This window comes from Eptesicus fuscus, chromosome 1, assembly GCF_027574615.1.
Source record: "Eptesicus fuscus isolate TK198812 chromosome 1, DD_ASM_mEF_20220401, whole genome shotgun sequence".
NCBI lineage: Eukaryota > Metazoa > Chordata > Mammalia > Chiroptera > Vespertilionidae > Eptesicus > Eptesicus fuscus.
The window spans coordinates 108955336-108978420 of record NC_072473.1 but is presented as its reverse complement, the minus strand read 5'-3'; the positions used below and the strand labels follow the sequence as shown (position 1 = coordinate 108978420).

The window sequence follows — 23085 nt, the reverse complement described above, 5'->3', positions numbered from 1 at the left end:
ATTTAAAGCCATTTATGCTAGGTCTTTTTCCATTCAGTGAACTATTTGTTTTGTTTTTTATTAAAAATAAAAAAATTCTCACCCAGTCAGTGTGGCTCAGTTGGTTGAATGTTGTCCCATGCACCAAGAGGTTACTGGTTTGTTTCCCAGTCAGGGCATATGCCCGGGTTGCAGGTTCCATCCCCAGTAGTGGGAGTGCAGGAGGCAGCTGATCTATGTTTCTCTCTCATCAATGTTTCTATCTCTTCCCCTCCTTCCCTCTCTGTCTCTCTAAAAAAAATCAATAAAAACATTTTTTTAAATGAAAAATTCCTCATGTATCTCATGACTATCCTCAGATCACTCCTAAACTTTCCCCTTTTCAAACTAAATTTTACTCACATGTATTAAGAAATCCTCTGACTATTTTCCTGCTTTTTTCAATAGTAGAAACAGCTAACATTTATTGAACACTAAATATGTGTTAGGGACTGGGATAAATACTTTAAATACATGATCCTATTTAATCTCATAATCATACTGTGAGATAGGAAGGTATTTATTCTCACTTTACAGATGAGGAAACTGAGGCTTCAAGAAATTAAGTAACCTGACAGTGGTTATATAGCTAGTAAGTGGCAGAGCTTGAATTTGAATCCAGAGCCAGTTAACTGCAGAGCCAGAAATCTTAATCATTAGATTATACTAGACTGCATTTTAAGCTACCTAACAAAAAATCACATTTAAAATTGTCATGATTAGAGCTTAGTAGTTTTCTAACAGAGATGGACATAGTACCGTTTAGGACATAATCAGATTCGTGTTAATATATTCTGTTATTAGCATTAACTTGCTGTTTTTAGGACAAAAATCCTGTATACATATATTGTATAAGAATATTCCGATTCTGTATTATCCTCAAGATATTTTTTTGTAGCCCCTGAAAATAAAAAGACAAATAGAGAGATAGAAACATTGATGAGAAAGAAACAGATCAGTTGCCTCCTTCACTCCCACTACTTTGTTATTTACTCAGTACCAATGGAGTGCTTTGCACCCCAGGGAAAAAGTATGTCTGATTTTCAAGAGTTTATAATCTAGATATTGGACATGTCATGAATCTACATATATGACAATTTATAGTATACACTTTTTTAATTTTTCTGTGGGTGAGGATTCTTGCCTATTTAGGTAGTTAAGACTGCTTTCTAGAGATAGCAAGGTTAAGAAAAAGGGATGAGTCCAGGAAACAGATTAGGTATATTAGAATGGGTCATTGAGACTGGCAGTAGTGGATTGGAATTGAGTAATGTGGGATGATTGCAGGGTCTTTAAATTTTTTTTTTTAATCCTCACTTGAAGATATTTTTCCATTGATTTTTAGAGAGAGTGGAAGAGAGAGGCAAAAACAGAGACAAACATCGATGTGAGAGAAGTACATCGATTGGTTGCCTCCTGCACCAGCCCCGAGCCTCGACCTGGGTCGGGGCCAGGGAGGAGCCTGAAACCAAGATATGTGCCCTTGACTGGAATCAAACCTGGGACCATTCAATCCGCAGGCCGTCACTCTATCCACTGAGCCAAACTGGCCAGGGCAGGGTCTTTAAATATTAAAAAGGAATTTCAGCTGGATTGGAGGGGATGGGGAAGGACAATGCATTATTTTTAAGGAGATAAGTGATATACAGTAGTTACTGTGGAGAATGAAATAATAATGGCCGCGTATTTGTCTGGTATACATAGTTGTCATGCAGGCATCTTAAACTCAACCTCTCTAAACCAATATTCATTAACTCCCCACCCTGAAACCTGATTCTCTTTCTGAATTCTTTACCTTCAACTCTTTATACTTCCACGTCAGTCACTTGGTTCTATTTCTGGGTCGTCTCTGCCTTCTTTTCTTTTGTAACGGCCTCCTAAATGCAGTCTTCCTCTTCCCATCCTTCCCATATACGGCTGGTTATTATTTGATCTCTACTTTTAAAACCTAATGTCACTCCCTGAGCAAAAATCTTCCTGATTCCTTACTACATAGAAAACAATACCCAGAGGCCTCACTGTACCCTTCAGAAGTCATATCTTAACTCACCTTTTCCATTCCTTAACTCATTCCCTATCCTCTCAGTTTCCCAATCATCCTCTGCTTGTCTCTACTGCTGTGTATGTGCTGATGTTACTCATCTTCTAGATCAGTTTTATTTGTTTTTGAGTCCTACTGAGCCTTTACCTCTGTCATAAAGTTTAACACTATGCACTGTATCTGTTACACGTTCTCAAGCCTTTCTTCCCCACTCTTCTGTGAACTCTGGGGGAGTAGAGACTATTCTGCTTGCTTAACATAGGATTAAGTGAGGATAATTCATGGAACACTTAGCACAGTGCTTGATGTCTCAGTTGTTCTCAATAGTGTTCTAATAAATAATGGCCACTTATTAATTGTTGGTTGAATTTGAAAGAGAGAGCTTCAATTGGATAATAGTGTGAAGCCTTAATAATGAGCTAGGTGTAAATTGACCAGGGAAGTAAGGGTATAGCCTAAAATTCCTGTTTTGGTTAATCTGTGTTTTAGTGTTGTTTGCAGCTCCAGCAGTTTGAAAAGGAAGGAGAGAAATCTAGAGGGAAAAATCAGGTTGGTTATTTGTTCAGGATGGTAGAGAGCTGTCTATGCTTCAAACAGGAGTTTTTTGTTTGTTTCTAAAACTTTCACTCACCCAGTATGGTGTTATTTTTGTTTACATAGGCATTATATTATTTGTCAAGACCTGCATCTGGAGTCTAAAATTCGTGTACCTGTTCATTTGTTAGATACTTAATTGAGTGTCTACTTTGTACCATGCACAAATGGAAACACTTTGGTTGCAACCATGAATGAATATAGTTTAGCTTTAGAAGTATCTGAAGAATGCCACAGGAGAGTTGGGACAGAGGGCCATTATTAATTCTACCTGAGAAGGCAGAGGCTTCATAGAAAGTAACATTTGAAATGTGTTCCACTGGGAAAGTGATGCTGTAGAAGTCAAAGGGAGAAGAGTTTCAAGGAGGAGGAAGTGGTTAAAGTATTAAGTAAGTATTGAATGGCAGTGCTATTTACAGTGTGTGGCTCATTTAGCATTAATGAAGGACTAAATGGAGCACCCACAGTGTAAAAATGCTAACACTGCTAACTGCATACAAAGGAGCAGAAGGTGACTAATAGTGTTACTAACCAACAGTAGTACCTAGCCAACTATGAAATCAGAAAGGGGAGATGGGGGATTACAGACAGATATCTTTTGCAAAAGGTTCCCAAGTGACTTTTAATGAACACTCTTGGGCATGGACCATTGCCTTGGGACAGGGGTTGGCAAACTTTGTGTAAAGGATCAGATAAATATTTAAGGCTTTGCCAGCCATATGGTCTCGGTCACAGGCACAGACAATACACACACAAAAATGAGCATGTCTGTGTTCTGATAAAACTTTATAAAAAACAGGTGGTGGTCTGGATTGGGTTTGCAGGACTCCACCTTAAGATATTTTGCAGGGGAAATTTTCTATGTAACTAAGTGTACATGAATCATGAATGTATTCATATAAATATGAATTTTTTTAAAAAAGCTCTCATTATGACATGCAGATTAACTTAATGTGTGCAGATATTTTACATCGTTTATATTAAACTCAACTTTGTTTTACTTTGGAAGTAATTAAGGAGAATGAATGTAAGGCCAAAGAGAAACTTCAAGTCCAATGATGGAGAAAATCAGGTTTTTAACTATTACTGAATCAGCTAAATTTTTTTAAAAATTGAAATATTTTTTCTTTGCCTTCATTTAATACTTCTTTGTAATTTGGAATACTGTCAATTTATTTCATTATATAATTACTTCTTACTTATTTGTGCTAATGGAGGAGAATGTAAACCAATAATAAAAAATAGTTCATGTCTGGTTTTGGGGGGTGACTTGGTACTTACTCAAGCATGAATGTATATTTGGGGTTCTTCACAAATGATGTATAGCAATAGCATGATAGTTTAGCATACATTTTAGCATGAAAGACTTACACTTTAGAAGAACCTAAACCTAATGATCTGAGCTCAGAAAAAGTCTGAATCTTTCAGATGAAAAAAGAAACTTGAAAAGCTCCAATAAGGGAATTTATACTTCTCGTCAATGATGATTCATAAATATGGATGGAGTAGGAGTATGTGATATTCAGAGCAAGGTCAGGAGACTAGTTTAAGTAAGAACTTGATAGACTTATAGTTCATTGCCCTCCAATTTCCAAAAGACTTTTGAAATTACTTTTTCAGTAACTGCTTGGATTTAGTTTGTTACTCTAGTAAAATAAGTAATTTTCAGAAGTTCTCTATTTTAGAAGCACTTGGAATTTAAGGTCCTACTCTATCAGGTTTGTCACTTTCCAGTGACTTTAACAGCTTTCAGATTTTATTTTTGCTTTCTAGCTTTATATTTAGACTTAATTATTATATATTGTAGCTATAATGATAAACCAGAAATGGTTATAAGATCATGGTCTACCCTCCCATGAAATGGTATTACTTTTAGGAAATTTTAACAAATAAATGGGATGGATAACTGTCAGTGAACTAGATAATTCAGAACTTACTCTATTTTCTGTGTTGGATATGTTAGGTGTTACTATAAATAAAGCAATAAACCTGGAGTTAAGAGCATTTTTTAGGCAGCTCTGAAAACTTGCCCCAACTACACTGTGCTGCCTTTATTAAAAACAAACACTAGTGTAAGGTTGACTGCTCTCACTTTTTGTCTCGTTTCCTGTAAAAATATCCTATGTACACTGTTTCCAACTCCAAGCACTTTGGGCATTTTTTCTTTGCCTTCAGATTCAAGAACATTCTCTGAACATTTGTAGCCATTTTCTTGGAGCAAGTGTCTTGAGAGTAGTAACTACTTAGCTGTGAGAATTTATATCTATACACTATGGTCAGTTACTGATGTATATCGTAGATATATAGCAATTAAATAGGGCAAAGCTAAGTCTTAGAGAGCCCTCTCTCCCTTGACTCTAGCCATCAGATTTCAGCTTTTCCCCAAGAGCCTTCTCTTTTTCCCTATTCTAGAATATGTCGATCTTATTTTAATTTGACTTTATTTATATCTATCTGTGGTCTTAGTTGGGTTTTCCTTAGCTACTGAGAAAGCAGTATTTTTCCTTTTATTCCTTAAGACTTCTTCCTTTTGCAAACTGACTTTCAATCCTGGCCTGGTTCAATTGACTGAGGAGCAGGTATGTCCCAGCCTTTGGCCCCTGTGGGATTTTAGCTAAGTCATGGTCCTTTCAGTTTCTGTTATCTCCTCTCATGCATGACTTGGTTCCTCTTTCATGAGTGGCTCAGCTTCTTGAGACTCTGCGTATGTACCACGACCTAATCTACACTAATAAAAGAGTAAGATGCAAATTGACCATACCTTTGTGATGCCCACCAGCCAATCAGGAGTGAGTATGCAAATTAAACCAAATATGGCGGGTTAATTTGCATATGCAGGTGCACAGTGGTGGGACACTTGCGTTGTCATCATGGCGACGACACAGGCGTTCTGCACCGCCCCAGCTGCTCCGGGCCTCTGGGCAGCGTGGGAAGGTGGAAAGGTGGCTCCGGCCAGAGTGAAGGCGGTGCTGGCAGTCAGGGGGAGGAAGGTCCATTCTTACATGAACTTCGTGCATTGGGCCTCTAGTCTTAACCCTTTGCACTCGCTTGCTTTTTTCTCGATTCCTTTATTCTAATGCTAACCGTGTCGAGTGACACTCGACATCCGAGTGCAAAAAGTTAACATAGTATAGCTTCTCAGACATCAGAACAGTGTTTACCAGGGGTGGGGAGATACGGAACATAGGGAGATGTTGGTCAAGGGCTATAAAGTTGCTATTATGTAGGATGAATAAGTCTAGAGGTTTCATGTAGAGCATGATGACAATAGTTAATAATCCTATATTATATACTGGAAATTTGCTGAGAGTAGATTTTCTGGTGCTTTCACCATATGCACCAAAAAATGGTAGCTATATAAAGAAATGAACATTAATTAGCTCGACTGTAGTAATCATTTCAACTATGCATATTTATATTAAAACATGTTGTGCCCTAGCCGGTTTGGATCAGTGGAGAGAGTGTCAGCCTTTGGACTAAAGGGTCCCAGGTGTGATTCCGGTCAAGGATATGTACATTTGTTGTAGGCTTAAACCCTGCTCTGGTTCCAGGCACATGTGGGAGGCAACCAATTGATGTGTCTCTCTCACATCTATGCTTCTCTCTCTGTGTCTCTCCCCCTCCCTTCCACTCTCTCTAAAAATCAATGGAAAAATATCCTCAGGTGAAGATTACCCATCATGTTGTATAACTTAAATATATATAATTTTATTTAAAAATAAAGATAGTATAGCTTCTAACCATAATATAAAGATGACATTCAAACATCTGAAATAGAATGGGACCTTTTCTTACATTCTCCTCTCCCCATTTTGGAAGAGGTAATTGATTACTGAAGTTTACTTGGTATACTAGATAGCAAACTGAATAGAGGAGTAAAAGTGAAACAAAAATTATCAAGAAAGAAATTTTTACCTCTATTTAAATTAAGAATTTAAAATGAGGATACAAGCAGGATAAGCTAAGAATTGAAATACCTATATTGGAGACAGGAAATTCGCCCTTAGCAAATATTAGTATATGGGACAGACCTTTTCTCAGGAAGGAAGGGGTCCACCATTGTTCTTGAAAAACATGTTTCTGTCAGGTTAACTTTCCTTTTCCCACATTTGAGAGAGCCATGGGTAAAGTGCAAGCATGACATTAAATGGCAACCAACAGTCATTCTGCTGAGGGCTCAGCAGGGACTATAACAAATTGGAGGGCAAATATTTTGTGTAAAGTGGAATACAGGATAACATTACTCAGGTCCCACCAACTGCTGCCTTGCTGTGGTGGGGGTCCCATTTTCCTATTATTCAAATGAAGTCCTTTTTCTGTATTTTCCATAATGTTCCACATATCTGGTTTCCCAACATCTTTATCTCTTCCTTATTCTTAACCTTGTTTATTAACAGAGCTAATCTTTCCCCCAAATATTCTTGCCTCTACTCATTCTCTGCCCCTTCAACTGATGGTTCTTCTCCAAATCCTAGATCAGACTGTTTAAATATTTGTAGGCATACCTGAAGATAATTTTGCCAAATCTGCAGGTGTTAGAAACGTGAATGAGAAAAAATTTGCCTTAAGATATTAAAACCTTCAATAACAGAGTAAGCTTAAAATTAACTATTTTATTAGGTACAGTGTTAGTCTTCCAAAAAATCAGTCTAGATATAATTAATGGATGAAATCTATATACTTATAAAGATAATAAGCTATATGTGGAAGTAAAGTGATAAGAGCCAAAATGAATACTGTATCATAAGTCCCATAGGAGTTCAGGGGGAAAATTATTTCAGGGGTTGGAATATAACATAGTAGACTTATAGGTAATAATTATGTTCCCATTTTGTATTCATGGGTACACAGGCAGATTTAAAATTTATATTTAGTTTTTTTGTTTTGTTTTGTTTTGTTTTAAATATCCTCAGGTGAGGATTTTTTTTAAAAATATATATTTTATTGATTTTTCACAGAGAGGAAGAGAGAGGGATAGAGAGCTAGAAACATCAATGAGAGAGAAACATCGATCAGCTGCCTCTTGCACACCCTCTACTGGGGATGTGCCCGCAACAAAGGTACATGCCCTTGACCGGAATCGAACCCGGGACCCTTCAGTCCGCAGGCCAACGCTCTATCCACTGAGCCAAACCGGTTTCGGCTATATTTAGTTTTTTTGTGGATACTTTTTGCTATATTGTTAGTACCTTGTCAGAATTTCATATGCAAGAAGGTATTTGTTTATTTATGAGTGTTGTATAAAATAGATCCTATAAATTCTAATTGAGAAAAATTCCTGCTCCTAAACTTGAAAAGAATTTTCACTCCCTGAAAACATTTTTATTGGTATGTTTTCCTCTTTTCTTCCTTGAGAGAAATTGACAAAAGTGGCCATCTTTTCCTCAGTTAAAAAAAAAGTATCAGTCCTAAGTTGCTGTAGTTAACTGGTTATACTTAGGGCAGATGAACTCCTTTAGCCTTTTTTTAACTGGGAAGCTCTTTATTTGACCGTCTATTTTGAATGATAGCCTTTCTGGATATAGTAATCTTGGTCTCAGATCCTTGCTTTCCATTACCTTTCCATTCCCTTCTGCCCTGTAGAGTTTCTGATGAGAAATCAGGCGTCAGCCTTATGGGAACTCCTTTGTAGGTAACAGTTTTCTTTTCTCTTGCTGCCTTTGAGATTCTCTCTTTGTCTTTAATTTTTGGTATTTTAATTATGATGTGTCTGGGCATGGGTCTGTTTGGGTTCTTCTTGTTTGGGGTTCTCTGTGCCTCCTGAACTTGTGTGACTATTTCCTTTACCAGGACAGGGAAATTTTCTGCCATTATTTTTTCAAACACCTTCTCTATTCCTTTCTCCATTTCTGCCTCTTCTGGCACACCTACTATTCTAATATTGTTACGTTTCACATTGTCCCACAGCTCCCTTAAGCTGTCCTCCTGTTTTTTAATTGTTTTTTCTTTTTGGTTCTCTAATTGAGTGATATTTTCAACTCTGTCTTCTAATTCACTGATTCAATCCTCAGCTTCCCCTAATCTGCTGTGTATTCCTTACAATGTGTTCTTTATTTTTGTTATGTCATTCTTTATCTCAGACTGTTCTTTTTTCATAGTTACTATATCTTTTTTCATACTGTTGAGCATTTTTAACATCATTACTCTGAACTCTGTTTCAGATAAATTTCTTATCTCTGCTTCATTTATCTCTTCTTCTGGAGAATTCTCTAGTTCTTTCATTTGGGGGTTGTTTCTTTGTTTCCTCATTTTGGCTGTCTCCTTTGGGTTTGTGACTATGTTTTAGGTAGATCCTTTACACTTCTCAATCTCTAGTGCAGGACAGTGTTAAAGGCTGTTTCTGACTAATTGGATCAGGCTAAGACTCAAAGCCTTGAGAGACCACCTCTGCCTACAGACTAATAGGATTCCAACTTGAATTGCCCCCAGGCAATAGTCCTCAGGTGTGATGAGAGTTTTTTCAACAAGGTGGGGCAGTTGCTTATGCCTGGAGGTTAATTGTTACTTTTAATCTCTGAAGTGGCCTCAGGGCAAGGTGTTTTCCAATAGGGTGTGTTGGCTGCCTTCCCCCCAGGCAAGGCAGATGTCTATGTGGGAAAGATGTCCTGTGCTGTGTGAGGGAATGACTCAGCCCAAGAAACTTAGGGTGTCTGCCTTCTGAGCTCTATCCTCTGAGTCCCCAGTCCTGGGGTCTGCTCTCACAGCTCCAGTCCACTTCACCCTCCCTCTGAAAGAGCACAAGGTGAGTGGCTCCACTGGGAATTTTTGTGTGTTGGCCCCTTAAGAGGGTGCCCAAACTTTCAGCTGCCACTCTCTGACAGACAGCACCCCACTGCTTTTCACAGCTAGATGTTATGTGGGTACCCTCCTCAGTTTGGTGTTCTCTGCTGAGGAACCCAGCTTTGGGATTAGATCCCAAGAGTTCTCAGTGGCAACCCCCACAGCTGAGATAACTCTCCGGGACTTCAGTTGCTGTCTGTCGGTGACGGGCCAGCCCTTTCACGTCTCTGCCCCTCCTGCCAGTCTCTATGTGGTCTCCACCTTCAATCCTTGGGTATCAGGGTTGTCTCCTGTGAGTTTTCCATTGATTATTCAGGAAGCCTTTCCATATTTCAGTTGTAATTCCAGCTTGTTCCTGGGAGCATGTCCGTGCAGCATCCTTCTACTCTGCCACCATTTTTAATCCAGATCCCGGTATACTATCTGCTATAATAATAAAAGTGTAATATGCTAATTAGACCTGATGTCCTTCCAGACAAAGCCAAGGCAGCAGGGGCCGAGGCAGAGGCAGCTGCCACAATGGCGGGGGCCGAGTCCCTTGCACTAATTTCATGCATGGGGCCTCTAGTTTTTAATAATATCTCTCCTTTCATTTTTGTCTGCTAATTGAATTTAATAAATTTTTTCAAAATGTACTTATGCAAACCCATTTTAGATATAATTTCAAGATGAATTATTTGCAGTAGAGTTTTGAATGAAATGGGGTAGTGTTCGATTTAATAAGTTAAAAAAACAGGTTGCAAAAAAAGAAAAAAAAACAGGTGCAAAATGGTACAAGGAAAATTACATGTAAAATACTTTCACATAAGCATTCAACACTTAAAGAGCATCTCTGCTTGGTGAGTATGAGTGATTTTTAATTTTTTGTGTGTTTTCCAAAATTTCTATAATAAGTCTATGTGTTTTGATTAGCAATGTAATTTACTTGCCCCACCGGCATGCCTCGATGTTTGAGCACTGATCTATAAATCAGGAGGTCACAGTTTGATTCCTGGTCAGGGCACATGCCTGGGTTGCAGGCTCGGTCCCCAGTGGGGGGCATGCAGGAGGCAGCCCATCAATGATTCTCTCTCATCATTGATGTTCCTATCTATCTCTCCCTCTCCTTTCCTCTCTGAGATCAATAAAAATATATTTTAAAAAAGGAAATGTAATTTACTAAAATAATAGAACCTTATAATTAAGCTGCAGTACAAATGTTCCTCCTTCTCAAGAATTTATAAGCCATCTAAAAGTATTCAACAGCATTTCCTGCTTGGTAATTTGGCATAGTATTTCTTTTTACATTAATACTTTTGACATTTCTATATTTATTTAAGGAAGTGGAATATTTCACTAGTATTAATAATTGACACTGACCCTCATGTTTTCTTGGAAGTACCTGTATTGAGAATGTTTCTGTTTCTGACTTATATATGAATATTTTTTTAATGATAGCTTGAAAATGATAGTTTGACTTGCTTAGAGCAATATAAGAAAATTTATTGGAATCTATATTAGCCTCTTGGTAAATCAAATTGCTTTAGGGCCAAGTAATCTAAAATTAGGATGGTAAATGTTCTTTATGTTAAAATGAATAAAGAGGAATAAGAACAGTTTTGAATGAGGTATCTAGCCATTTAAAAACAAATGAGCAGTTTTTAAGATTTACCTTATTACGAGTTTATTTTGGCATGGCATTTATGGCTTAGAAGATAGCCTCATTGAAAGACTATTCTGCACAATACATTGTGAGATGTTAAACCACTAACAATCATTGTTACGTAGTTGTTATGCTACTTTTTAAAAATAATTTTTCCTAATTTTACATCATGAGCTAGTTAAACAATATGAATTATTCAATAAAACTATAAAGTAAGGTATATTAAAATATGTTGAAAGAGTCTGTTCTTTTATCTATTTGTCTGAATTCATAATGCAAGAGGTAAGTAACAAATTACATCACAAAATATTTTTAGCACTTAAGGTATTTAGAATCTATCTAGTTCTTTTTGTCTTCTTTCCTTCCCTCACTTAAAATTTATTCTACCAGATTCCCAAATAGTATGTGAGGGTTGTTTTATCCTGAAGATTCTCAATGATTATGTGGAAATATAAAGGAAAAATTTTTCTGGTATGAGGCATTTTCACTAGTTATACATTTCTAGGAAGATCTGGATTGTGTAAAGTTCTTAATTCTATACAGTTTACATACCTTATTTGCAACATTTCAAATTTTCTCTTGTCCACAGTGAAACAATAGACATTAATAATATTCCATTAATTTTGTTATTGTTTAACATGGGGGAAAAAAGCACCCCCGGTAGAATTGTATTCGAATTACTTCTTGGCATGAACCCCCCAAAAATAGCATTAAGTTATACAACTTTTCATTAACCAATTTGTTTTCCTTGACAGAGATTAATATGCCTCAAACCTGATATCACTGCCTTAGCAAAATCACACTCTAATAATATTTTATTGTTTTCCTGTAGATGTGTTCTTTGTGCCATTGTCCTGGAGCAACAATTGGTTGTGATGTGAAAACTTGTCACAGGACGTACCACTACCACTGTGCATTGCATGATAAAGCTCAAATACGAGAAAAACCTTCACAAGGAATTTACATGTAATTATTCAACTGCTCTTTAAATTTTTTTAACAGTCATACTTTCTTTAGGCTTTTGTAAAAAATTTCCCATTTCAAATCATTTCATCATCGTAAAGAGTGTTTTCGGTAAATAATTTAATGCTTAGTGAAATGGCATAGAAAGTTTACTAATAAGGTTTTTGGAATCTAGCTTGTAATTGGGGTAAAGTGTATCCCTCATTTTTTAAATTTGAAAAATGGATTTAGTTTGTTTACTTGATAATTTTTAATTTCTTCATTTTTATAGGGTTTATTGCAGGAAACACAAGAAAACTGCACATAACTCTGAAGGTACGTCATTCAGTCAATTATCAATTTCAAGAAGAAATTTGAGTAAATTATACTATCTTAACTTCTACCGTTGGATGTACCTCAATATTGAATACATTTTGCAGAATTAAGAAAGTTAGGATAAACTAATGTACAATAGTGATAAAGATCTGAATTTTTTTAAAAGAAAACTTTATCAAAGTTTTTTAAAAGAGTTAATCAAATGATGCTAATGGTTCAGGATTTCTGTGTTTATATAAGTGTTTTAGTGAATTATAGAGTTAATAATTGGCCTACTGTCTTAATACAGAAATGTGAACTTGGGATACTAGTACATTTTGTCATCACCAGGCTTTCTGTTAATTTTTTATTTACATTGTAGTACTTGTTTATTTTAATACAGGCATGTTCATAAGAAGTAATCAAGTTTTAAATATAAACCTAAAATTATTTTATAGTTTCTTTTCATTTAAATTTATACAAAACCAGGTTAATCATTTTTATGTAAAGTTAGCCAAGTTGTACTTGGTTTTTAAAAGGTATGGGAAAGTTCTCAAATTGAATCCTCACTTGTTTTAAACTTTTTCAAACAGGTGGTTTTGACACTTTTACATGTAATATAAAAAGGCTTAGATTTCATCTGATATTGTTCTATCCTTCCATTTAGATTAATGATCTTTAAAGTTCTTTTTAAGCTTCCTAGAATGTGTTGCTTAGAATTAGAATGGTTTGAGCCTGTTGTTTTAGGAAGTTGTTTCTTTTATAAAGAATTACCTAGCCCAGCTGGCATGGCTCAGTGGTTGAGCATACGACCTATGAACCAAGAGGTCACGGGTTGGATTCCTGGTCAAGGAATATGCCTGGGTTGTAGGCTTGATCCCCTGTGTGAGGCGAGCAGAAGACAGCCGACAAATGATTCTCTCTCATCATTGATGTTTCTATCTCTCTCTCCCTCCCTCTCCCTTCCTCTCCAAAATCAATAAAAATATATTTTTTAAAGAAAAGAATTACCTAATTATCAGTGTTAGGATATTAAAATTTGTGGTCTTTTTTGATCTCTTAGAACTTGATTTCATAATACAAACTAGTATTGCTTCTACTCTGGACTCCAAATTAGTCCAAATACTTTAAAAGTGCTGGTTTGGCTCTGTGGATAGAGCATTGGCCTGTGGACTGAAGGGTCCAGGGTTTGATTCCAGGCAAGGGCACATGCCCGGGTTGCAGGCTCGATCCCCAATAGGGGGCGTGCAGGAGGTAGCTGGTCAATGATTCTCTCATCACTGATGTTTCTCTCTCTCCCTCTCCCTTCTCTGAAATCAATAAAAATAATTTTTTTAAAAAATAAAAGTGCTGGCTAAAAATGCAGTCGTTAGCAAAAACTTGTTTTTAAGATAAACAGATTAGAAAAGTAATAGTAAACTGTTTTTGAAGTGCTAAAGTGCAACTGATAAACCTTTATAGTGTTTTATTTTGTTTTAAATATATTTTTATTGATTTCAGAGAGAAGGGAGAGGAAGAGAGAGATAGAAACATCAATGATGAGAGAGAATCATTGACTGGCTGCCTCCTGCACTTCCTCTACTGGGCATGGAGCCTGCAACCTGGGCATGTGCCCTTGATTGGAATCGAATCCACGACCCTTCAGTCCACAGGCTGATGTCCTATCCACTGAGCCAAACCGGCGAGGGCAACCTTTATAGTGTTTTTCTTCAGTTTTATTTCTTACTTAATTCTATAAATGAATTGAAAACCTTTTGTAAAAAGTTAAGGGTAAGCTTTCCCACCTTCTACTTCAGATTTTAACTATTTATTTGATTCTCTTTAAGATTGTAGTGACCATATATGGCAAGCCAAGGATTGAGACTTATGACCTGATGAATATAAGTATATGAGCATACTGAGGCAGGAAATTTGAGGATGGCAGCAATGATTTAGACATCTCCCCTTTTATTCTTTAGATTTCTGAATCTGATAATACCATCTAGTGGTGGAGAAAAGTCACTGCAGACTATGTAAAAGTTTTACCACTTTTTGCTTTGAGAAACATATTAATGAGAACTGTCTAAATACATACTTTTCAAGATGAATTTTCTTTTAATGTAACTGGCAGGATTACTACAATTCAAATTTGTGGTACAATTGATTCGAATTTTGAGTTTCATGTACTTTTATACACATTGTGTTTATACTCAAATTGTAGAACTTGAAGCATAATTTTACAATTTAAAAGTATTACAGCCCTAGCCAGCTTCACTCAGTAGATAGAGCATTGGCCTGCAGACTTAAGGGTCTCGGGTTTGATTCTGGTCAAGGGCACGTACTTCAGTTGTAGGTTCAATCCCTGGTCCCAGTCAGGGCTCCTATAGGAGGCAACCAATCAATGTATCTCTCTCACATGGATGTTTCTCTCTCTGTGTCTCTCCCCCTCCCTTCCACTACCTCTAAAAATCAATGGAAAATATCCTCAGGTGAGGATTTGTTGTGGCAGAATGCACGGGAGAACGATCAGCCAGCACTCTGAGGGAGGAAAGTTTAACCTTTATTTCACAGATCTGCTAGTCCAGGGGAATTCCGGATCCAAAGCCTGAACTGAACTCCTGGGAGACTCTGACGTATATATTTCCTCCTGTGGCAGGCCCCTGAGGGTCCCCGCAGCTCTGCCCAAGTCAGTCTTGGTGGGGCCCTGGTGTTAGGCTCTGCAGCTCCACCCAAGTCAGAGTGGGGAAGTAAGACTACAGTTTTAATGAGATACTGAACTAGGTTGCATGCCTCCCCCTGCCCATTTTCTTTTTCATTCCCCCCTCCTGTTACACAAGCTATTCTTAGCATTGGGGATTACAAAAAAGCTCAGAAATTGGGGATAAGGTTGACAACCACTCTAGCTACTTATGCTGAAGGAGGGGGCGGGGCAACAAAAAAGGGGGTTCAGTATCCCGAGTCTTCCTCATCTTCCCCAAGGGGGTCATCAGAGTAGCAAGGGCAGAGAAGTTCTCCTCCCAGTACCAGTCTGGGGTTCCGGCGACACTTGTATAAAGAAAGAATAAAACTGTTAGAAAAACACACACAAAAAAACAGTAATTATTCAGCTAGGAGGGCATAAGGAGATTCAGGTTGGTCAGCTGGATCCACTGTTTTCTTGAAGATGATATGCAGGGGGTGGTTCGGGTCAGAGGTCACCTTCCACTCTGGATGCTGATTGTCCAGCTGGTGGGCTGCTTTAACCCGGGAGTGGTGGATCCAGGTGTTCAGTCCTGCAACTTTGAGAGCTGAGGGGGTGGTTAGTACGACTGGATAAGGTCCCTTCCAGGTTGGCTTTAGGGGGTTCCTTTTTCCAATCGGTTACCCAAACCTGGTCTCCAGCTTGTGAGGGTGCACAGCTGTTCCTAGAGAGATGGGCAATTGATCAGTAACCCATCTGTGGACTTCAAGGATAGTTTTCCCAAGTCCTTGTAGCTGTTTCTGAATTTCTAAGTCCCCTATTTCCCCCAAATATCCCTTCAGCTGAATTAAGGAAGGGGGTCTGCCATATAGAATTTCAAATGGAGAGAACCCTACCCTGGGTCTCGGGTCCCAGCACACCCGCAGGAGCACAAGTGGTAAGATATCTGTCTAGGGTAAGTTCATCTACTGGCATAGCTTACCCATAGCCTGCTTCAGAGTCCGGTTCATGCGTTCTACTTTCCCTGAACTCTGGGGCCTGTAGGCTGTATGTAAGTTCCACTTAATTCCTAAGGCCTTAGTTACCTGCTGTACTACCTCAGCTATAAAGGCTGGGCCATTAGCTGACCCTATGGTTAATGGCATCCCATACCACGGAATTATGTCCTTCATTAACTCCTTAGTGACTTCTCTCGCCTTCTCCATGCAGGTAATGCCTCAACCCAGCCTGAAAAGGTGCAGGCAAAAACTAAAATATATTTATTTCCTCTACTAGGCCCTATTTCTGTAAAGTCTACCTGTAGATCTTCAAAGGGAGCCTGTCCATAGCGCTGAATTCCTATCGGTCCTACAGGACCCTGCCTTGCATTGTTCTGTGCACAGAGGAGGCAGCGCTGAGAGACTGAGGTGCATAAGGAGGGGAGACGGGCAGTTAGATAGTATCTGCTTAACAAGGCTTCTAGAGCCCTCTTCCCTAAATGGGTAAGTTCATGCTGCTGGAGGACTACTCTATGAGTTAACTGTTCTGGAACATAGACCCTATGATCTGGGAATATCCACCAACCTTCCTTCGCCCTTTTACCCCCTTCTCATTGGGCCCATTCTTCTTGAGGGGTATATTTTGGAGGTTCAGATAATTCAGGAACCAGCATGATCTGAGATGGCACCTTAGCAACTAGCCTTGCCGCTGTGTCTGCGGGCGGGATGGTTCCCTTCTGACACTGAGTCTTTTCCTTTTTGGTGTCCTCTGCAATGGATGACTGCTACTTCCTTGAGCTCCCAGACTGCTTCTAGTAACTTCAAGATCTCATTCTGATTTTTGATTCCTTTTCTTCTGGCCGTGAGGAGCCCCCTTTCATTGTATATGGCCCCATGGATATGCAGGGTAGCGAAGGCATAGTGTGGGTCAGTGTAGATGTTGGTGCACGTATCCTTACTGAGATTTAAGACTCTGACTAGGCCCCAAAGTTCTGCCCTCTGTGCTGACCATCTTTCAGGCAGGGCCTGTGCCTCTATTATCTCAAAGTTTGATACCACTGCATACCTGGCTCGTCTTTTTCCTTCCTCTAGGAAGCTACTGCCATCCGTGAACAATACTAAGTCCCGATTCTGTAGAGGCCTATCTGTTAGATCTGGCCGGCTGGAGTAAACCTCCTTTAGGACTTCTAGACAGTCATGCTCAGGGGTTCCCTCTGTGATGGGTAGGAAAGTGGTAGGATTAAGAGTTCTTACTGTCTCTAATCTTATTGGTGGATTTCACATATAATAGTGGTATTGAGTCATCTGAGCCTGAGTCAGCCAATGTTGCCCCTTAGCTTCCATTAGGGTGACAACAGCATGAGACACTTTAACATCTAAGTTCTGTCCCAGAGTGAGTTTGTCTGCCTCTTTGACTAACAAGGCCGTGGCTACAAGGGTCCTGAGGCATGGGGGCTGCCCGGAGGCAACCAGGTCAATCTGTTTGGAGAGGTAGGCTACTGGCCTCTGCCAGGGTCCCAACTCCTGAGTCAGAACTCCTAGGACTACCCCGTTGTTCTCGTGAATGAAAAGGTTAAAGTACCATGTCAGATCTGGGAGCCCTAGGGTCGGCACCTCGATGAGCTTTGTCTTTATGGTGGCGAAGGCTTTTCCTGTTCAGGCCTCCAGTTAATGGGTGCCTTTCCTCTCCTTTTAAGGTTTCATAGAGGGGCTTAGCTAGATCTGAGAATCCTGTGATCCAAATTCAACAGAACCCTGTTGCCCCTAGGAATTCCCAAATCTGTCACTGGGTCCTGGGAACTGGTATGGCACATACTGCCTGTTTTCTTTCAGTCCCTAGTCTTTGTTTCCCTTGGGTAATTTGGAAACCTAGGTATTTGACTTCCCTCTGACAGATTTGAGCCTTTGTTTTGGACACCTGGTAACCTGTTTCAGTTAAGAGTCTTAGAAGGGTTCGTGTTCCTTCCCAACACTGAGTTCGTGTGGAGCCAGCCAGTAGGAGGTTGTCTATATATTGGAGTAGAATGCACCCCATGTCCTATCCTGGAAATTTGGACAAATCTGCTGAAAGTGCTCCACTAAAAAAAGTTGGGGAGTTCTTGAACCCTTGTGGCAGTCTGGTCCAGGTGAACTGTTCCTTAGCCCCTGTAGTTGGGTTTTCCCACTCGAAGGCAAACGGGGGCTGACTGGAGGGTGCCAGCTGAAGGCAGAAAAAGGCACCTTTTAGATCTAAACATGTAAACCATTCCACTTCTGACAGAATGAGTCCCAGGAGGGTGTATGGATTATCTGATATCTTTACTGAAAAAGCAGAATTCAGAGTTTACTTGTGACATAGAGAATGCAGAGCAAATGCACATCACATTTCCACTGGAGAAAGCAGGGCAAGTGACCTCAGTCTTCCTTTTGTAGGAACCCTAAAGATTCAAAGCAAAGGTGGTGATCCTTACCCCACCCTTAATGTTTGGCATTTTTTTCTCTTAAAAAAATCCAACAAACATTTATTGAGTGTCTGCTAGGTGTGGGCACATTGGGGAATTTAGAAAAGTAGTCCCTGTGGACAAAGAGTTTACAATCTACTCGAGATATACCAAGAGTAATAATTAACAGTTGAATAGAATTTTATAGTTTACAAAGCATTTTTTCACAAACATCGTCTTAAAGCAGCCTTTTCAGGAAGGGTTAATAATTATTGCCATTTAATATACCACAAGGCTTTGCCCTGAGAATGTTAAGTAACTTTACCAAGTTAAGACCCAGTAAGTAGCAGTTTTCAGACTTTCTGTCCAGGGGTTCTTTCTACTTGATACTCTTAACTGATGTGAGAATTTAGAGTGTAGAGGGAAATATAGCTTAAATCAAGAAGGTAGAAGATGAGCAAAATACTGATTAGGAAGGAGAAATGAATTGGTAAAGGGACAGATAGGATTTTATAATACTAGGAGGAGAGTTGGTTTCCTGGTAAATTGGTCACTCCTGTGCCTCATAGGGGCAATCAGAAGGCTAACCTGGCCATTCTGAAGTGACATACATCTGGGGGCTGTGCTCATAAAGATTGGGAGCAATTGGTGTGGCATAGAAGGAGGACAATATTCTTTTGTCACCTACCTTATCAACCTGGATTTTTAGAGTTTGCAGCTGTGAATGCAAGGTAAGGTTTTATTTTTTATCAAATTAATTTGTTTGAATAGGTATAGGAACAGTGCACAAAAATCAGCAGTACAAGAGTATACACTATAAGTAAGCTTTTCTCCCATCCTTGCCAAATTCAGTTTCCAAATTCCTTTGCTAAAAACAGCCACTACTATCAGATTCTTATGTATCCTTTTAGAGCAATTCTGTGCGTACCTAAGCATGTGTAACTATTCTTTTTCTAACTTGAAATGTGTATTTCCATGACAATGGGTATTACCACTTTAACAGCATGTAGTAACTCACTAATATATATTTGTCCCAGCTCTGCCATTCCCTAGCTTTGTGACCTTGGGCAAAATTATTTAACCTTTCTGAATTTATTTCCTTATCTATAAAGTGGGGGATGGATGTGGTGACTGATACAACCTCATGGGGTTTTTGTGAGGCTCAAATGAGATAAAACATGCAGACTGCATAGCATATCTGGTATACTCAAAACTCTGAGTATTTCTAATTCATATCTGAAGTGGAAAAGGGCAAGATACAGAACAATATTCTTAGAATGCCATTTGTCTGTACATCCTTTTTAAAAATTTTTAAACTATATTTTTATTGATTTCAGAGAGGAAGAGAGGTAGAAACAGCAATGATGAGAGAGAATCATTGATCGGCTGCCTCCTGCACGCCCCCTTCTGGGGACCAAGCCCCAAAACCCAGGCATGTGTCCTGACCAGGAATCGAACCCGGGACCCTTCAGTCTGCAGTCCAACGCTCTATCCTCTGAACCAAACCAGCTAGGGCTGTACATCCTTTTAAAAACACATTTGCACACAAGGAGAAAATAGTAGCTGACATTTATTGATAGCATTCTATATGCCAGACACTGTTCTGAATTAAGTACTTTACATGAACTACTAACTCATTTAATTCAGGAATCCTCTGAGGTGGGTTTCACATCTAAGGATACACAGTCTATGACAGATACAGGATTCAAAACCAGGCTCTCAACCCTTGAGACTGAGAAAGGAAGCAGTTAACAGTTATCTTAAGAGGGAGGAAGGGAGTTTGTAAGAAAAAAGGGAAGCAAGAAAGCTACAGTGTCATCTGGGAGTGCAGAAGAGGTGGAATTGGAAGGTGGAAAGGAAGATTTTTTTACTTCTTTTAGGCAGATCTTTTATAATGAAAGAAAAAAATTTATAAAAAGTTAAAACATTTTTACAAGTTTGAATTGGGAAAGAAAAGCAGTAAGTAACCATGAAAATTTTAAACAAAGGTTCTGTGACTAGCTTTGTACTCGCATTTTCAATTATTTTTTTTAAGGATAAGTTCCCAAAAGTAAAATCACTGGGTCAAATGATTCAATCTTTTTAAGGTTCCCATACTGCTTTCTAGAAAGATTGTGCTAGATTATATTCCTACCAATGGCCCGGTGCACAAAATTCATGCACAGAGGTGGGAGTGTTCCCTCAGCCCAGCCTGCACCCTCTCGCAATCTGGGACCACTGGCTCCTAACCACTCACCAGCCTGCCTGCTTGCCTGATCGCCCCTAACACCTCTGCCTGCTTGCCTGATTGCCCCTAACTGCTCCGCTGCTGGCCTGATCGCCCCTAACTGCCTCTGCCTTACCCCGCACCCAGGACCTGGGCTTCCCTCCCTCTGGCCAGTCACAGGAACCCAGGACCCGGGCTGGCTTCACCCAGGCCAGCCGCAGCCACAGGGGACCTTGGGCTCTGGTGGCTTCACCCAGGCTGCAGCTGCAGTCACCCGGGACCACAGGGTGTGCGGCTTGTCCCTCTCCTGGGCCACAGGCGTAGGTGCAGCTGCTAGCGCCCAAGACTGCAGGCTGGGCAGCTTGTTCCTCTCCCAGGCTGCAGCCCCAGCTGCTGGCGCCCAGGACTGCGGGGCAGGTGGCTTTTCCCTCTACTGGGCCAGAGGCACAGGCGCAGCTGCTGGCACCCGGGACCCTAGAGCGGGTGGGTTGTCCCTCTTCCGGGCTGCAGCCTGGCTGGTCCCCATTCCTCTCTCCCCAGCCTGAGTGTCTGAGCCGTTATGGTGTGATGGCATGAGGGCGTGATGACTAATTGCATATTAGCTCTTTATTATATAGGATTTTAACTTGTCACAGTCTATCTTCAAGTGGATATTATACCACTTCACATCTTGTATAGAAACTTCACTGTAACAAAATTTCATTTTTCCCGGGCAATCTTTGTGCTATTGTTGTCATGTATTTTACTTTCACAGATGTTATAAAACTGACATTACATTATTGTTTGTTTAAATAGTTAATTATCTTTAAATATCTATCTAATAAAAGAGTAATATGCAAATTGACCATCGCTCCAACACACAAGATGGCTGCCCCCATGTGGCCACAAGATTGCCAGCAGGGGAGAGCAGTTGGGAGGGACCAGGCCTGCAAGGGAGGGCAGTTGTGGGCGATAAGGCCAGCAGGGGAGGGCAGTTGGGAGGGACCAGGCCTGCAAGGGAGGGCAATTGGGGGTGATCAAGCCTGCAGGGGAGGGCAGTTAGGGGTGACCAGGCCTGCAGGGGAGGGCAGTTAGGGATGACCAGGCCTGCAGGGGTGGGCAGTTAGGGGCAAAAAGGCTGGAAGGGGAGTAGTTACACATCAATCAGGCTGGCAGGGGAGTGGTTAGGGGGTGATCAGGCTGGCAGGCAGAAGCAGTTAGGTGCAATCAGGAAGGCAGGCAGGTGAGCAGCTGGGACCCAGCAGTCCTGGATTGTGAGAGGGATGTCCGACTGCCCGTTTAGGCCTGATCCTACCGGGGTCCCAGATTGGAGAGGGTGCAGGCTGGGCTGAGGGACACACAACCCCGTGCACAAATTTCATGCACCGGGCCTCTAGTATTTAAATAATAAGAAACTTCTATTATATTTTTTCTTATGCATTTACTGTCTTTGGTGTTTTCCATTTCTTGGCAGTTTGTTATTTGTATCTGGCAAAATTTTATTTCTGCTTGAAGAACTCTTTTAACATTTCTTACACTACAAATCTGCTGGTGATAAAAAAAATTCAATCTTTTATGTATGAAAAATATATTTTAACTATTTTTAAAAATATTTTCACTCAGTCTAGAATTATAAATTGAGAGGATTTCCGCCCCCCCTTGTGATTACTTTAATGATGTTGCTCTACTATCTTCTCCCTTACACTGTTTCTGATGAGAAATCTTTTGTAATCCTTATGTTTATTCCTGTATATAGTGTGTCTCTTTTCTTCTGACTACTTAAAAGATTTTTCTTTTCATCATTGGTGTTGAGCAATGTGATTTTTATGTGTCTTGATGTAGCTTTCTTTATGTCCTGTGCTTGCTATTCACTGAGCTTCTTTGATCTGTGGGTTTATATTTTTTACTATATTTTGCTAAATTTGGAAATTTTTGAATCATTCTTTCTTCCGATGATGATCTACCTAATAAAAGAGTAGCATGCTAACTGACCATATCTTTACGACACCTACCAGCCAATCAGGAGTGAGTATGCAAATTAACCCAACAAAGATGGTGGGTTAATTTGCATACGCAGGCACAGACCGGCCGGGGCTGGGGCTGGACACTTGCGTCGTCATCATAGCGACGACGTAGGCGTTCTGCACCACGCCAGCCACTCTGGGCCTCTGGGCAGCGTGGGAAGGCAGAAAGGCTGCTCCGGCCAGAGCGAAGGCAGTGCTGGCAGCCAGGGGAACAAAGGTTCATTCTTGCATGAATCTTCATTTGTGCATTGGGCCACTAGTATATATATAAGTTTGGGTCTCTAGAGGGGGCTGGGGAGGAAGAGGAGTGAACCAAACCCAAACCGTAGGGTCAGGACCTTGGCAGGCAATTGAGTATGGGACGGCCAGCAGGGCCATCCCTGCAGTGGCCAATTCATGATCAGCTGCCTGAGACTGGCTCGTTCCTGGGCTGGGGGGTTTCATGAATCTGCTCCGTGCTCCCCAGCAGTGCGGTGCCCGTCGGGGCT

General features: G+C 40.0%; 1 protein-coding gene across 3 annotated transcripts in view; it reads left to right on the top strand.

The window, feature by feature from the left end:
• PHF6 (PHD finger protein 6) overlaps positions 1 to 23085 on the top strand; it is a 62297-nt gene that overhangs the window by 10195 nt on the left and 29017 nt on the right. For all 3 annotated transcript variants that reach the window (XM_054729380.1, XM_008156947.3, XM_054729445.1), the window contains exons 4-5: positions 11908 to 12041; positions 12310 to 12353. In XM_054729380.1, the coding sequence (XP_054585355.1) occupies positions 11908 to 12041; positions 12310 to 12353 (178 nt within the window). The remainder of the gene's footprint in view (positions 1 to 11907; positions 12042 to 12309; positions 12354 to 23085) is intronic.